Source organism: Salvia miltiorrhiza, unplaced genomic scaffold (genome assembly GCF_028751815.1).
Source record: "Salvia miltiorrhiza cultivar Shanhuang (shh) unplaced genomic scaffold, IMPLAD_Smil_shh fragScaff_scaffold_79, whole genome shotgun sequence".
In the NCBI taxonomy this organism is placed as follows: Eukaryota; Viridiplantae; Streptophyta; class Magnoliopsida; order Lamiales; family Lamiaceae; genus Salvia; species Salvia miltiorrhiza.
The window spans coordinates 140,001-158,546 of NW_026651486.1; the positions used below are offsets into that span (position 1 = coordinate 140,001).

The 18,546-nt window shown below is 36.5% G+C and overlaps 2 protein-coding genes across 2 annotated transcripts; both read left to right on the forward strand.

The window, feature by feature from the left end:
• The first annotated feature begins 1,263 nt into the window (after window positions 1-1,263).
• Window positions 1,264-1,797, forward strand: LOC131003171 (monothiol glutaredoxin-S15, mitochondrial-like). Its single transcript, XM_057929653.1, has one exon. It carries the CDS (start codon window positions 1,264-1,266, stop codon window positions 1,705-1,707), a length of 444 nt encoding a protein of 147 aa, XP_057785636.1. The 3' UTR covers window positions 1,708-1,797.
• Window positions 1,798-12,888: 11,091 nt separating this feature from the next.
• LOC131003139 (AMSH-like ubiquitin thioesterase 3) lies at window positions 12,889-18,417 on the forward strand. Its single transcript, XM_057929618.1, has 14 exons — window positions 12,889-13,149; window positions 13,551-13,615; window positions 13,727-13,802; window positions 13,891-14,067; window positions 14,137-14,237; window positions 14,990-15,095; window positions 15,189-15,235; window positions 15,809-16,130; window positions 16,294-16,383; window positions 16,467-16,529; window positions 16,989-17,063; window positions 17,503-17,565; window positions 17,698-17,750; window positions 17,896-18,417. The coding sequence occupies exons 1-14, from the start codon at window positions 13,027-13,029 to the stop codon at window positions 18,068-18,070; spliced, it is 1,536 nt and encodes a 511-aa protein (XP_057785601.1). The 5' UTR covers window positions 12,889-13,026; the 3' UTR covers window positions 18,071-18,417.
• The last annotated feature ends 129 nt before the right edge of the window (window positions 18,418-18,546 follow it).

Sequence of the window (18,546 nt, forward strand, 5' to 3'; positions counted from 1 at the left end):
TAATCTCATATATGTGGGAATAGACAATACCATGAGGGATGGAATGAATGACTAATCACATATTCATGGGAATAGACGTTTCATCAAAAATTGCGATACCCATTACAAAAATCGTGCCAGCTATAGGATTGGTAATGAACGCATGTATCACCATTCTATTCTCATTACATTCCTGCACATCAGACATGTCACATGCCTAGATAGTTAGCATAGTGTACCTTAACATATCTTCTATATTCAATTAATAAAAATAAAAGTGTACACAATCGATATTATTGAATTAAAAATAATTTAGGTGGACTACAATCTCTAATATATATTCCGAGTCTTCCGACTCTTACAGTTAAATTGATCTTCGAGAAATCTTCGAATAACTCTTGAAATGTGGTTCCTCAATCGCCTTGAACATGAATTTTGGATTTTATAAAATTATTGTGGAGAATTTTCATCTTACTTCCAAACTAAACCCTAGATTTAGGATGAATTGATGAAGTCCATTACTTGAATTTAACAGATTCTTGTGGACTTCATCTTCGTTCTTCCCTGTAAACAAAATCAATACGAAATACTCGAACACGATATCAAACTAATGATAATGACGATCAGTGAAAAATACTCCCTCCGTCTCATTATAAATGGCTTGTATTTTATTTTTGGACGTCCCATTATAAGTGGCCTGTTTCCATGAATGAAAAAATTTAACCCTTAAAAAAATATAGGCCCTACCACTTTTAACTAATTTACACTTTCTCCTTAATTCTTGTGCCGAAAAGTTTTGTGCCACTTATAGTGGGATAGAGGGAGTTATAAAGATGACAACAATAATACTCCCTCCATCTCATTAGTAGTGTCCAATTTCTTTTGGGCATAGAGATTAAGGAGTGTGTAAAAAGTAGATAAAGTGGATTGGTGGAAATTATTTAAATATTAGGTATAGAGAGAGAAAATATTGTTATAAAGGGAATGAGACACTACCAATGAGACAACCCAAAAAGAAAAGTGAGACACTACTAATGGGACGGATGGAGTAATAGTTAAAAATTAAGATTTTTTTCTTTAAGAAGATAAATATTACTTTAAAATCTCGAACTATCATCTCACTATGAAAAAAATCCAATTAGTAATATATTTATGATTACTACGTGTATCATAAATGATTATTTGTAAATTAAGTCATAAAAACCAGAAATGGTGATGAGAAGATCCGCCCGATTTTGATTTGCACATATAGGACAAATCTTCTCATCACTATTTCTTGTTGTTATGACTTTACAAATAATTGGATCCTTCTATCAGGGCATACATCGTTTTTCCACTTCTGTGCCCAGTGATCCTGATACACATGAAGATTTTAGACCCACGACTAAAGTTGGGAGTTCTGACAAGTCCTTGAAGGACATTGTTGAGCATGATATCAAAGAAAACCCTGTGATGATATACATGAAAGGGGTGCCAGAACTTCCTCGATGTGGATTCAGTGCACTAGCAGTGAGGGTCTTGAAAGAATATAATGTTCCTCTAAGTGCAAGAAATATATTAGAAGACCTTGAGCTAAAGAATGATGTAAAATCCTTCAGCCACTGGCCGACATTCCCTCATATATTCATCAACGACGAGTTTGTTGGGGGATCTGATATCATTCTTAACATGCATCAGACTGGTGAATTGAAGGAAAAACTGACCGTCGATGCAGAGAAACAGCAATAAAACAGATTTATGCGCGGTTGCTGGATGGCGAGGATGATCCCCTCCCTTTATCCCAGATTATATCTATTGCTCGACTAATAAGGACATGACTTTATGATCACTATTTTTATAGCAACAAAAACTGCAACTAACACAGGCAATTGTAGCAAATAATAAGCAATCGAGTATCGTATCCTCAGGGACTGACACAACGAAATTACTCTATCTACTTCCTAAACAGACTCTCACAGTATGCAGGTAAAACGAATTTGAAGGTGAATTACGAACTAAGATTAACTAAATAAAAACTAAAGAGCATGTAAACTATGATAATTAACTCAAATATAAGGAAAGCTCTGACCCTAGGGATGTACTTTCACTAATCAACTACATGTATTCAACCTATTGATTCAATTACCAAATTTAATCCAACCCTGATGAAAGATCACTATATTATTCACAAGCGTCTCTAACGACCACCTATGAACGTAGATTAATTAATCCCTTTTCACATTCAAGACTCCAAGGAATAAATTAACTCCAAATAACACATAAAGAATAGCTTCCTATAGCTTCACCTATCGCATTCAAGACTTAAGGCTAACACTATATCATGCATTCCTGAATCGGCTGAACAATTATCGCATTCAAGACTCAAACTGAACAGCTAGACATGTAAATCATTGATCAGATAATTCACAAGAGAACAGGCACCAGGAATCATGAATCACAAGTTGGAGGACAAATTGATATCAATAAATCAAAAACACATAATCAATCAGCTATATACAAACCCTAGGTTCAGAATAAAAGAACTAGCCAGACATAATAAAATCAAACATAAACATAATTAAATTGTATAAAAACCGAATTAAAACGATTGTAGCGGCTTGAATCTTCAATCTTGATCCAAGCCTTGAAAACTGGAAAGCTAAAAAGTTCTAAAGCTATAAAACTAAAATATGAATGTTGGGAACTGAAAAACTAAAACTGGGAACCCTAGATAGGTCAAAAGAAGACCTATTTATAGTACTAGGGTAAAATACAGAGTTTGAGCTCGAAAATAACTTGGAAAAACGTAAAAACGCGGAAGATATAAAAACACGCGTCAAAAACGGCGACCCGTTCGGCGTTCGCCGAACAGGTCGCCGAATTTGGCCTGAAAACAGCTGAAATTCGGCAATCGCCGAATTTTCTCCTCAAAGCCAATTTCAATCCAGGGATTTCGGAGACCTACTCAGCGATCGCCGAGTTGGTCGCCGATTTTGCTCATAAAATCGCCCAAATTCGGCGGTCGCCGTTTAGGTCGCCGAAATTTGACTGCTGCGCGCGATGTTTTTGTTTCGGCCATAACTTTCTCGTCCGAACTCCGATTTATGATCCGTTTGCGCTCAAGAACTCGTATCGAGATGATATACAACTTCTATTTCAGGACATTGTTCCAAATTCTAACTCAATAAATCTGAAAATTCCTTCAAAGTTTGAGTAAGAATCATGTTTCACAAGATAAAGCAAATTAAGCACAAAACAATCATCCAACACTCAATTTCCTATAAAATTAACATCATATGAACATTAAAAACCATGGAAATATGAGTGTTATCAACTCCCCCAAACTTAATCCATTGTTCGTCCTCGAATAATGGGAAGAAAAAAATCAATAACACGAATGGGTAAGAAATCTAGCTCATCGATGCCTCCGAAAGATAAAGAATGATAGAATTCTCAAATCCTCAACAATTAAGCACAAAAATCACCAATAAACACAACCTATAGAAAAATCAACTTTGACATTCCAAACAATTGAATCTCACAAGGTATGTGTGTCACTCAACTCTCAATTTGATGGAATGGGACGTGTATACTCTCATCGAATTCAATGGAATGCAGATCACTTACCATAGGCTTACCAATCGTCTACAATCTCCATCGCTAAAAGTGTGCCAGGACTAAGATCAAAAAGGTCTTTTTCTTTAGGTTATAATGTAGGGACATTGGTTTAGGTAGGAAATATAGGCTAAGTGACTCAAATAGATCAAGAACACCAACCTTATGACATCACTTATCAAGCATGGAATAAATTCCATCTTCCACCTAATAACGCCTCCATAAACATCACAAACCAAGGGATTTAACCATCACAATACAAAACTAAACACTCTTTTATGCTCTCCACTTATTTCCAACACACAAAGTCGATTTTCTAACAAATTTCTCAATAAACACTCGACTTCACACCTTTTTTTTCTCTTTCTTTTTCTCTTTTTTTTTTCTTTTTTTTTCTCAACAAATTTTTTTTCTTTTCTTTTCACAACTTTTCTAGAGCTTATAAGAGTAAATAGTAACACAAAATCATCCCTTCTTTTTCACAACCCACTATGAATATTCACCACACAAAGATTCCCATATACTTCATCACCCCCTATCATCCGGCTAAAGAATAAAAGCTAAATAGGCTCAAAGTGGATAACAAAGGATACTTTTTCGTTAAGGACAGTGTTTGGGATAAAAAAATGTGGCTAACAAAAGATGGCCTAAAATCATCTCCTAATCTGGGCACAACAGCAACCTCAACACAGAAACCATGGCAAGTTCTAGAAGATCACCACATGCATGACAAAACTCACAACAAAGAATAAACTGTGTATGAAAAACAGTTATGGCTCAAAATCTCACAGGTTTATTCAACGTCCAAAAGTCAAGGTCAAAATCACTCTAGAATTATGCAAATTAGTTCCAATTATACTTAAATCATCAAAGAAAATCAAATTCCAATTTTTTTTCATAGAAATCATCATTGGCATCTCACCAGAAATCTAATGGAGCAATAATTATCTCAAAAACAAAACAAACACACACCACCAACCAAGCAGGATAAAACAATAAAGCTAACAAAAAGATAAAAGTGATACACATATCTACTCTCACCCCCTCCCCCAAACTTATTACAGAACATAAGTTCGAAAATAAGTTTGGAGGGATGATGATATGTGTGTCACTACTCACAGAAACACATGCTCCACGGTGGTGATATGAACAAGGCGCGAGTTCCCGCATCTTCCAAGCTCAACACTGCACTAAAACCCCAAAACGAAGAAACAAAGAAACAAAAGAAAACAAAAAGAAACTAAACGAAAGGAAAACAAAACAAAGAAAAACAGTTGGGTTACCTCCTAACAAGTGCTTAATTTAACGTCTAGAGCTCGACGATACCTCAAAAACTCATGGAGGTTGGAAACAACACTCTAACCATTGGAAAGCTTTTCTACTCTTGGGTGCCTTCTCCACCAAAACACTTCTCTTGGCTCGAACATCCTCCACAAGCATTGCCCCCTTCTCATTCTTGTTCCGAAAAATCCGGAATTTCACTTTCTTCTTCTTGGGGGTATGGGTTTTCAAAGACCCCCCATCATGCTCCAAAAACAAACACATCTCAAAAGTCAGAACTTCTTTTGGCTTTGGAGTTTTTTTCTTGGCTTCATACTTGGGCAGCTCATTCTTCTCAACCTCTTCATCCTCCAAATTTGCTAGAAAACTGTCAGCCAAATTAATCACTTCATTCTGGGGAACTTTCTTTGGTGGAGGTTTCTTGAAAATCACAGTTTCCCCATAGGCTCCCAATGTCATCGTCCCCCTTTGCATATCTAGCTTTGCTCCACATGTGGCAAGGAAAGGTCTCCCTAACAGCAAAGGTATCTTTGGATCCTCCGGAATATCCAACACTACAAAGTCGACTGGGAAGAAAAAATCACTCACCTTCACAAGCACATCTTCCGCAACTCCTAGAGGTTTAGAGCAAGACTTATCAATAAGCTGAATTATCTTGTTGGTTGGCTTCAAATCCCCCAGCTGCAACTTCCTATAAACTTTGAGAGGCATGACATTTATGCTTGCTCCGGTGTCACACATCACTTTCTCAAACAATGACTTTCCAATCTTCACAGAAATATTGAAGCTGCCCGGATCTTCTCTCTTTGGAGGCAACTGATACTCCTTCACTGCGAGCACCTCCTCAAATTCATTGAATGCACTCTTCTTTTCCATCACAGCCTTCACAATTTGCACCTCATTTGGCTTGTTTCTCAAGATCTCCACGGAAGGAATATTCACAGCCAGCTTCTTAAATGTCTCCAAAAATTTGGAGCTTTGCTCATCTAATCTTGGCCTCGGGAATGGAAGAGGATGAGAAACAGAAATACCTTCATCCTCAACTAAATTATCAACCACCCGGATGGAATGACATTGCTGATTTTGCTGAGGCTGTTGATGTTGGCTCTTCGGATTGAACTGAGTGTTGCTAGGAAATTGGCCTGGCTTGTGCTGTGCAGCTGCTTGGTTGGCCATCTGACCAACTTGAGTCTCCAAAATCTGCACTTGCTTGGACAGTGCTGAAAAATTATTCCCAATATTTCCCACCTGAGACTCCAAATTAGTCATCCTTGAATTAACAGTTGTCTTCATGCTAGACATCTCTGTTAACATCTGCTGCATCATATCTTTCAGTGATACTTTCTTCGGCTCATTTATAACTCCTCCGCTAGATACAGAAAATCCAGGTGGAGGCTGCAAAGCATTGTTCGGATTGTCGTAAGAAAGGTTAGGATGCGAGCGTGCTCCTGGCTGGAACTGCTGCTGACCCTGCTGAAATTGTTGACCTCTGCCATACATTCCTGGCTGTCCTCGCTGGAAATTCTCATAATTTCTGCCATTCACATTATTGACATCTTCCATTCCTGACGGGTCTATCACAGCTTGCTCATGACGTCCAACATTCAACTCACCAATTTTTGTAGTCAGCTGTGTAGCCATCACTGCCTGTTGAGTAACCATTGCTGCCATAGGATCAGAACTTGACGCAGCTGCAACCTTCTTCAATTGTACTCGCTCAGATGGCCATTGGTAGCTTGTAGAAGCCATGCTATCAATAATGCTCCATGCTTCAGAACTGCTTTTCTGCAATAGAGAGCCACCTGCAGCTGTATCCATGTGCATCCTTGTATGCTCCCCGCAGGCATTGTAGAACATTATCACGAGCGTCCCTTCATCAAATCCATGGCTTGGGCACTTTCTGAGCTTCTCCTGATACCGCTCCCAAGTCTCTGCTAGCTTTTCTCCATCGTACTGTTGAAACTGCACGATGTCCATCTTCAACTTCAACGTAAGGCCAGGCGGATGAAACTTGCGTAGGAATGCATGAGCCAAATTCTCCCACACGATATTCTCTCCCAGCTGCAGCGTATGATACCACGACTTCGCCTTATCCCGCAGTGAGAAGGGAAAAAGACGAAGACAGATAATGTCATCAGGGACACCATTCATCTTCACTGTGCTACACAGCTCCAGGAAATGTGCCAGGTGTGCATTAGGGTCTTCGATCGCCTGTCCACCATATTGGCTCTGTTGGACCATCGTGATCAAACCCGTTTTCAGCTCAAAGTTGTTGACGTTCACTCGTGGGGGCTCCTGGTACACATACTGTGGAATGAACGCTGCATTGATGGCTGGTTGTTTCTGAGCCTCTCTCATCTCCTGTGCATCAAGCAGCTTCTTCAACTGCTCTTGCAGAGCTCGAATTTGGATTTGCTCAGGAGTAGCCATCGTATCTGTCTCAAATAAAAACAAAAATAAAAAACAAAAAACTGCAACTAAAGAATAAAACCTATAGTACTGTAGAATCCTATCGAAAATATTAAAGCAACTTCTTAACAGTCACTGGCAACGGCGCCAAAAAGTTGATCACTATTTTTATAGCAACAAAAACTGCAACTAACACAGGCAATTGTAGCAAATAATAAGCAATTGAGTATCGTATCCTCAGGGACTGACACAACGAAATTACTCTATCTACTTCCTAAACAGACTCTCACAGTATGCAGGTAAAACGAATTTGAAGGTGAATTACGAACTAAGATTAACTAAATAAAAACTAAAGAGCATGTAAACTATGATAATTAACTCAAATATAAGGAAAGCTCTGACCCTAGGGATGTACTTTCACTAATCAACTACATGTATTCAACCTATTGATTCAATTACCAAATTTAATCCAACCCTGATGAAAGATCACTATATTATTCACAAGCGTCTCTAACGACCACCTATGAACGTAGATTAATTAATCCCTTTTCACATTCAAGACTCCAAGGAATAAATTAACTCCAAATAGCACATAAAGAATAGCTTCCTATAGCTTCACCTATCGCATTCAAGACTCAAGGCTAACACTATATCATGCATTCCTGAATCGCATTCAAGACTCAAACTGAACAGCTAGACATGTAAATCATTGATCAGATAATTCACAAGAGAACAGGCACTAGGAATCATGAATCACAAGTTGGAGGGCAAATTGATATCAATAAATCAAAAACACATAATCAATCAGCTATATACAAACCCTAGGTTCAGAATAAAAGAACTAGCCAGACATAATAAAATCAAACATAAACATAATTAAATTGAACGCAATTGTAAAAACAAATTGTATAAAAACCGAATTAAAACGATTGTAGCGGCTTGAATCTTCAATCTTGATCCAAGCCTTGAAAACTGGAAAGCTAAAAAGTTCTAAAGCTATAAAACTGAAATATGAATGTTGGGAACTGAAAAACTAAAACTGGGAACCCTAGATAGGTAAAAAGAAGACCTATTTATAGTACCAGGGTAAAATACAGAGTTTGAGCTCGAAAATAACTTGGAAAAACGTAAAAACGCGGAAGATATAAAAACACGCGTCAAAAACGGCGACCCGTTCGGCGTTCGCCGAACAGGTCGCCGAATTTGGCCTGAAAACAGCTGAAATTCGGCGATCGCCGAATTTTCTCCTCAAAGCCAATTTCAATCCAGGGATTTCGGCGACCTACTCGGCGATCGCCGAGTTGGTTGCCGATTTTGCTCATAAAATCGCCCAAATTCGGCGGTCGCCGTTTAGGTCGCCGAAGTTTGACTGCTGCGCGCGACGTTTTTGTTTCGGCCATAACTTTCTCGTCCGAACTCCGATTTATGATCCGTTTACGCTCACGAACTCGTATCGAGATGATCTACAACTTCTATTTCAGGACATTGTTCCAAATTCGAACTCAATAAATCTGCAAATTCCTTCAAATTTCGAGTAAGAATCATGTTTCACAAGATAAAGCAAATTAAGCACAAAACAATCATCCAACACTCAATTTCCTATAAAATTAACATCATATGAACATTAAAAACCATGGAAATATGAGTGTTATCACTTTGCAAATAATCATTTATGATACACGTAGTAATCATAAATATATTATCGGAATCGCTAGTCAATCCTATTTTCGATAAGAGCAGTTGACAATTTAATCTGATTTTGACCATTATTTTCATATCCGTAATAGTGCGAAAAGAAGACCCGGCTCTAATAAATAATAATATTACTAAAATTTGTAGACACGCATTAATAAATAAATTCTTCACCGAATCAAAATTGTCACATTGTAAATATAACACTTTTATTTTTGTAACTTTACATGACACAATAATTTATTTCTTACTTTAAAAAAATATACTCTATTATAAAGTAGAGAAAAATTAGAGAGAAGAAAGAAAGAAAACAATAGAGAAAATAAATATGCAGGAGCGTAATATTATGAGGACCAAATACTTTTATTTATAATGATACAAGATTAATGTTTATGGTTAGGTCATCATCTATACTGTGGAAGATATACTCCCCCTGTCCTACTCTAACGAACTTATTTTCTTTTTTAGGACATTCTATTAGAATATGCTCGTTTTCCACTTTAAATAAAAAAAATGTACTTAATTGGTGTGGGCCATGCCACTTTTCTCTTAAAAAGTAAGTTTCTTAATCCGTGTGCCCAAAAGAAGTGAACTTATTTGAGTGGGACGGAGAGAGTATTATATACTCCTTTTGTCCACCAAATGAGTATCAATATTTCTTTTTTGGTTCGTCCATCAAATGAATACCTATTTCATTTTTTGGTGAGTGTACCCCTCAAAACTTACTCACAATAAAAGTAAGATCCTTATTTCAATCACAAACACTTAATCAATTTCTTAAAACCCGAGCCACCACCAAATAGGTACTCATTTGATGGATGAAATGAGTATATTTATAACACTCCACCTTGAATGAAAAACCTAAAAAGATATTGTCTTGTTAAACTTTGTCAGGAAAATTCAATGGGACAAAACCTGATCGAAGAAAAAAGAGTACAACTGCTTCCCTTGAAATTATTCATTGTTGATGTTTGAGTCGTCGCATGGCGATCTTGTATACCTTCTTTGAGTCAAGGATCATGTTGATGTTAATGTTGTCAATATAGCTGGGTTGTCCTTTGGTGAAACCAATCCGTACGACTTCATTAAAACTCTCATTCCGACATTATTGTTTAGATGTTCATGCCTCGTTAAAAATCTCGTGGGAAAAATATGATAGAGTAAAGGTATTATCAGGGGCGGACATAGCATGAGGCGGTGGGGTTACAATTGTACTCCCAATTTTTTTTAAAGACTCATTTGGTACAAATAATTAGAGTGTATAATATACTTATGACACCATAATATTTTGTTTGGTAAGAAATAATACGAAACACACAAGCCTTTATAAATTAAAAGCTCGAAAATATTATACTGATTTGAGGGATTTTGTATACCACCTATGGAGGTGGTTTACGTAATACAAATCATAATTATAATTATTATTAACTTTATATAATCTTAATACATCATAACAAACAGCATATTATATTTTACAGATATTTTAATGCATTTTATCAAATATGATATTAATATGACATATACTAAATGACATCTCAGTCAGACATATAACACATTATTTCATACCGTGTACCAAATGAGCCCTAATAGTATTATATAATACTCCATGTGTCTCCAAAAAATTTGCCCTAATTTCCTTTTTGAGTTGTCCTCAAAAAATTTGTTTCAATCTCCTTACTTTCTATTTTATACATGATCTCACAATCAATTTTACAATTACAACAATTTAAACACTATTTTTGTAGGAGTATATTATTTTATCATCAAATAATTTTTTATCAGTTTTTATTAAATTTGGTTTTGTTTTCTTGGAATAAACTTTAAAGGACGAAGAAAGTATGTATTAAAAATATTACTATTAATTTAAAAATATTACTATTAATTTAAAAATATTACTATTAATTTATTTTGTACCTCATCAATAACCAAAAAATTGTGAATGGTGAGTAGGGATGTCAATCGGGCCAGCCCATCGGGTTTTCGGGCTAGCCCTATCGGGTTCCGGGTTAATCGGGTGCGGGCTAATCGGGTTGGAGGTTTTTTCGGGTTGTAAATCTTCAACCCTAACCCTAAACGTTCGGGTTTCGGGCTAGCCCATCGGGTTGGAGGTTTTTTTGTCTCTTCTTAAGCTTGGAATCGTCAAGAATTTTGACATCTTCTTCACCACTCTCCATATCAACACTTGGAGATGAGTCCTCCATCTTTAACACCTACAACATGAACAAAAATTGATGAACACAAAATAAATGAATATCTGACAATGTAAGCAAAGATTAGTGCCGCTTGTACTTTTTATGTTTTTTCGAGATTATTAGTACCTAATTAATTTCATACAGTACGTGGGAAATAATTTGAGACCTAATCATTGGTGTTTTTTATACAACATTTGTATTCATACAACAATTTTGCTTTGATAGTGAAGATGAAAAATGACAACTTTTCAATTAAAATGGCATATAAGAGAGGGTCTGGGACAACTTTCAGTTCATAGTCACAAATCCACTAATTTTTTACACTATCAGCAGGTGTTTTTATTGACCATAGGTCCATAACTTCCGGAATGAACGCAGCCAACTAATTTTTTAGTTTGAATCCTGACATTGAAATGGAGATGCTAAAAAAAACAGACGACATTTTCTAAAAAGATTCATCACCTTCCACGGTTCTACCTAGACTAAGAACAGAAATTACTCACCGGAGTTGAGGGAGTGAGCAGCAGTTGCCGCAGACTAGAAGCAGCAGACGGCGGCGAGCCGATGATGGCCGCTCAGCTCAGGTGGGAAGAGGCGCGGCGGTGGGAGAGGAGTGGAGGCGCGATGGCGCTGGGCTCAGGTGGGAAGCGGCGTGCTTCTCCGGTGGGAGGCAGAGTGGATTGGATGCGCCGGAGGGGGGAGGCGCGGCGCGGCGCGGCGGCGTGGCTGGAAGTGGTGCGGCAGAGCAGTGGCTGAAGGAATGGAAGAGACGAAGAGAAGAGTGGAGGCGCGCATGGTGCAATTGAGTTTCTAACTTTGAAATTGAAACAAACCCTAAAATTTTAATATTTTTAATTTCGTTTTTTTTTTAAAAAAATCATCAACCCGACGGGCTGGCCCGACAACCCGACGGGCTGGCCCGCTTCAACCCGCCAGCCCGAACGGGCTAGCCCGATTAGCCCGATTTGTAATCGGGTTGCAATTTTTCAGCCCTAACCCTGTAATTTTGTCGGGTTATTCGGGTCGGCCCACGGGTTTCGGGCTGGATTGACATCCCTAATGGTGAGCCATCCCTATTCTTATATTTTATTTGGGCTTTGTTTTCGGGGCCCAACGTGTTTTTTTAATTGCGAGTTCTAACTTAAAGCTAAAAAAAGCGGCTATGCATAGGTTAACTAGTAAAAAAATAAAATAAAAATTATACTACTAAAGAGACAAATAGTTTAAGTTTTTATTTTTTTATATTTAATTCAATATATCCAATTAAATTATTTTTTAATTATATTTATATATGATAATTGAATTGTAGTTTGAATTTTTACTTTTTTATATTTAGTTTTAATATATTCAATTAAATTATACTATCTCCGTCTCATAAAAATATGCATAGTTTTCATTTTTCGTCCGTCCAACAAAAATATGCATAGTAATAATTTTTTCACTAAACATCACAATCAATGTAGGACAATTTCTTCACTTCACATTATATTTTACAAGATTTTTTAAAATATGTGCGGTCCTAATCTATGCATGTTTGTATGAGACAGATGAAGTATTATTTTATTATATTTATATATATAATAATTGAATTGATATCAATTTTATATATATAATAAATATAAAAACCTTTACATAGCGCGAGTGCAATTTATGAAAAATGAATTAAATTAAATACTTAACTTAATTAATAAGCCTCAAAGAATCCGATTTTGATTAGGAGTCAACCGAAACTTGACAGAATGTCGACATTAAAATTACCTATTTAACCACTCTTTCAAAACGACCCAGTTTTATCATTTTGAATTGAACCCCAAGACTCCTCCTCTCGCCGGAGAATCAAATTCCTGCCGCGAATTTCCTTCATTTATCGCTGGGCAAAATGAGGCGGCCGGCCTACTCCACTTCTCCGATCAATTTCAGTGCTATGACGCGGAAGGTCGACGTCGACAACCGGATCTCTATCCGCAATTACTATCGTATCGCTGATAATCTCCTCAAACAGGTCGGAACTCCAAACGCGTATTTGTTTGATCAGCTTTTGATTAATTTCAAGAAGTCGGAATCAATATTTTCTTAATTGATGCGTCTGAAGAATTTTTGTTGTAGAGCTGAAATTCAGTTGATTCTCTTGTTATTTTGAATTTTTAGCTTAGATATTGCTCAGACTAAGCGCACATAAAGTTTCTTATGGTGCTTTTAGTTGATGTGAGATTACTTTCTTTCTTTGGTGGTGCTAAAATCCAGTGTGCTGATTTTAAGCTTTTAATTAGTGTAATGGCAGCGTGCGGCATTAATTGACTTCAGAAAATGGGCATTATCAGTTGAAAATCTGTGAAAGACTGTTGAATTCTGAAAAAGTGAACTCTGTTATGTGATTGCTTCTTAGATAATGTGTTTGTGCAGGCAAATATCTATAGGGAGGAGAAAAACTTGATCGACTTGTATGTTATACTGCTAAGATATTCAAGGTAAAGGCTTTTTATTGCTTTCAGTCTTTCACAGCTGGAATTGTTCTTTTCTATGTTTTGAGTTAATGAGAAGTGACTGATGCTTTTGAGATGTGCCCTGAATTAAAACAGTTTGGTGTCAGAAACTATACCAGACCATAAAGATTACCAAGTTTTATGTCCCAAAGAAAGATCTTTCTCTAAGAAGGTAAGTGATTATCCAGGAATTTGAATGCTTAGTCAAGGTTCAGTTGATAAGGTACTGGCTAAGTTTGCTTCATGTCATGGTGTTGCAGAAATTGCTCTCCGTGCTAGATGAGCTGGAGGCCTTAAAGCCGAAAGTGCATCGTCAGTTAGATGAACTCAAAAAAGTTAGCACCGATAGTCAGATGCATCAGTTTGATGGTCCAACTAGTATTTCCTACACGTCATCAGTAAATAACAAAGCCTCCTTAAACTACAGTACCAAGCAGGTATTTACTGAGATTGAAGGTTTGGTTAAATTTCTAAAACCTCCTTGTTAACTTAAACATTTGTCTCAGCTGTCCCAACCGATTACAGCGTCTTCGTCTTCACTGAAGCAGAATAACGATTATACTCGATTTTCTTCACCAAAACCTGTTGAGTCTCAATTCCAGAAGATGTGAGTGCATTACAGTGCATTACTATGATACTATACCTAAAATCTATTTGATCAAGTTGTTATTTATATCCATAAAAGTTGCTATTTATATATCTAAAGCATCCTCATTCGTTTCGTTATGCAAGTTAGCAAGATAACTTTCTTTGCCTTGTATGTTGTTTAGTTTTTCTTGACGGACCGTTTTCATTTTGTTTGTTGCAGTATAACTAAATATACATCATGGTTTCATATAGTTTTTCTTGAACATATGTATGGTCATATGTGTAGGGTGTGAATAATTAGCCTGGTTGAATTTGCATTTGGTTTTAAGGTCATGATGTTGGATCGAGAGGCTTCCATTAGTGGGATTAATATAAACCACAATGACTCAGAAGTAGCTTTTTCAAGCACCTGAAACCCCATAATAACTTCTTGTTATCTTAACAGGGTTGATGAATTTTGAACCCATTGCTCCAAATTTATGAACCCAGATAGAGCCATAGGATTTTGCTCATGCATTTGGTAACAAAAATATTATAGGGTCCATATTTTATCTTGATTAACATTGCTTATGCTTCAGATGTTTGATACATAATCCATTCCTTACCTTTCAACTTTGATGCTTATAATTATTTAAGACGTGATTCCCTCTTTCTGTTTACTCAATCTTATTTACTGTCTGCATGATCTACCAGAGATTTATATACTATGTTTCAGTTTGAATAATCTGTTTGGGCAAGTTACATGTACTGATTATTTTCTGCATTTTGAAGGTCTCTTGGTTTACCTCTTCCAAATCAGGAAACATTATCCAGGCATTCATTATTAGGACCAACTGGTCTTCGTGGTCAATGGCTTGGGCCAAGGGCTGAGGTTAAGGTAAGCCATAACTTCTTGTTGTTTACTTTTTTCCCATGAACAAAAAATCAACTATTGTATTCAAATATATTGATTCCTATTCTGGGTTCACAGGTTAATTATCCCACTAATATTGTTGTGGATACTAATGAATTCTCAAGGTATGGGATCTACTTACATCAAATTAAGTGTTTCCTATTATTTTTAACCCCCCTTTCCTTGTTGTTTGGTGTACTTTTAAGTTCGGAACAAATTCTCTATTTTCTTTCTTAATTAAATGTACTTAAGGGTGTTTGGCTAAGCTCATTTCAAAGAGCTTATTAGCTCCAATAGCTTATAAGATGTAGTTTCTCAATAGCTTATATAAGTTGTCAAAGTATTTGGTTAATTGGGCTTATAAGCTAGAGAGAGATTTTGTGCTAGAGGGAGAACATTGAAGAGAGATGAACTTGAAAGAGTCTATGATGGAAATAACAAACCATGGTTGAATAATATATGATAAATGGTTGTTGCATATAAAATTATAAAAAAATAAGTTGAACTTATTTTTTAAGGAGCTTATAAGCTCTTGGAGCTTATTTTTACAGCTCTTAAACAACTTATAAGCTGTTTTAAAGAGCATATAAGCCCAGCCAAACACCCTCTTAGATTGACACAAAAAAATGCACCAATGTCTACTGCAAATTACTGCTTATAAGTTATAACATTTCAATCTTGTATCACTACTTTTATAGCCTGAATCAGGTTGGGCAACAAGAACTTGTGGCAGCAAATGTTAGTGATTCAAATGTGGAAAAGTCAACAATCGAGTCTGTGCTATCTTTGGATGATGGTAGATGGCTTTCTGAGGAATCTGGTATTCTCCAAGGGAATGCGGAGAGAAATGATTTTCAGTTAAGCAATATCAGACAACCTTCTCCACCTCCTGTCCTGGCACAAGTGATGCCCGAACATCGACACATATCACCATCAAGGGTTGCGGACCCAAGGCCAGGACCACCGAATTTCTCTCAGGATGGGTTGACTAATTCCAATTCGTACCAAGATCTTCACATTGTGAGTGTGTTGTCTATTCTTAACTTTATACATGTCAGAGTCTAATGGAAACCCTTTCTTAGTAGTTTCAAGCTAGACTGAACCTTTTTCTGAAAACATCATAATAAATATACGCAATACTATTTTTTTGGACAATGATGCACATGTTTTGCTTATGCTGTAGCCAGTGAAGATACTGGACGATTTCTTGAGATTGGCACGAGAAAATACTACAAGGAATTTGGAGACGTGTGGTGTTCTTGCTGGTTCACTTGTAAGTCTTCATTTTCCTTAAACTGCTTTCGGTAGCAGAAAATATGATAGCTAAACCAATGTTTGCATTTTGTTGGATTGCAGAAGAATAGAGTATTTCATATTACGACGCTCATTATCCCAAAGCAGGAGTCGACTTCAGACTCGGTATTGTATACAACTTTACATTTTGATCTGTGATTTTCAGTTTTTCACTTCTCCCATTGTGTGCTTTCATTCTATAACCCCTTTTGAGAGTGCATTTCTCCCATACTGCAAATGATCTATTATAGAAAAATTGAAATATTAATATTGCAATATTGCAAATCTCTTCCAAAACAAAGGAAATTATTTTAAGTGCCTTTCATAGTGAACTTTGTTATTGACAATTGCTTAGATTTTTAAGAAGTTATGTTTTTTAAGGAGATTTTTGCCTATTTATTTTACACTCACTGATCTCAAGCCAATACATTCCACTAGACATAAAGTGGATGCTAGGGTGTGCATAATGTGCTTACAGTCAGTTCACACATTATCTAATGTGATTTAGTTTGAAGTTACTTCTAATCCAACTGAACTGACAGCTTGTGTGTTATCTTATTTAAAATTCTTTTTCTTTATGTTCAGTGTCAAACTTTGAATGAAGAAGAGATTTTTGATGTTCAAGACAAACGCTCCCTTTTTCCTCTTGGATGGATTCACGTAAGTATTAAAACTAGCTTGGATGACACACATCAGTCTATCACTTTCTTATTATTTCCTCTCATTTCGTTGTTATTGGATTATTAGTACACATAGATTATCCAACTATTTCATCATATACTTTCAGCTTGAGGGATCAAGGTTTACCACAGTTGGTTGTATTTTACTTTTTTACTTTTTAGCATAACTTAAGCTAATTACCTTGCACTATGGTGTTTCTTTCTGCCTTCTTTGTTCACAGAGAGTACTGATATTCTATGTTACTTTTTTAAGTTCAACTTCTTTGGAAAGAAACAGGTGATTTGAAAAGGCAAATTTCATCTAGAGATAAAAATGGAAAATTTTACAAAAGCATATGAGAATAACTCGTTTGTGCGTGTGTAAATAGCATGCAGATATCATATATTCTAAATTTGGTTAACATTTTGTTGCTTTGCAGACACATCCAACACAAACATGCTTTATGTCTTCTGTTGATCTTCACACTCATTATTCATATCAGGTAATATAAATGTGTATTTGTGGTGGTTGATCTGATCCCCTTTGGCATCGATTGATATCCTTCCAAAGTTCATTTGTTTTGCTTTATTTTCTTGCTTACCTTGCCAATGTATCTGTTTTCACTTGTATCTAGGTCATGTTGCCGGAAGCAATTGCAATTGTTATGGCTCCTACAGACACACAAAGGTATATATCTTCCAACTTTAAACAAATCGATTTAAAAAGTCCCTTTTTGGTTTGTTTTGAAAGTTATATTATCTGGTAGTTACTTGTGCTAGACATTATTCCATAGATGTCCTAATATCTAGTATTATTTATGCATCCATCGCAGCCCTCATGGCATATTCCATCTCTCCGACCCTGGTGGTGTCTCTGTCATTCGAAACTGCCAACAGCGTGGGTTCCATCCTCATGAAGAGGCCGAGGATGGAAACCCCATCTATGAGCATTGCTCCCACGTTTATATGAATGCCAAGTTGAAGTTTGATGTGGTCGATCTTCGTTGAGCGTGTGGGGTGGTTACATCGGGATATTCAGAGAAGCTGCACATTATGAGAGGCTGTACAGGTTCATTTACAAATTTGCTTCCCGCATGATGACTTGTGTAGATTCATTTCTGAATTTTGTAAACTAGATCAGCTATTGCTTGGATATCGACTATCTGGATTATAGTGGGTAGCTGATGCTGCTATATAATTTTCGATCGAAATCGAGCTCCTATTTTCATGAGCAATTAGACACGTTTTGTTAATGACATGGCCCTGCTGTAATTATCACTATTGTTTCTAATTGTATTTCTTGTATGATTTTGCTGATATTTTTCCTTGCAATGGAGAGTTGGTGGTATTTGAAATCTCGTTTTTGTAGGCCTCTCTCTCTCTCTCTCTCTCACACACACACACACAATTTCAATAAGGCTCGTAAAGCTTGTTGATTACTATTTCTGTAGGTACAAACAGAAGCTCTCTCTCTCTCTCTCACA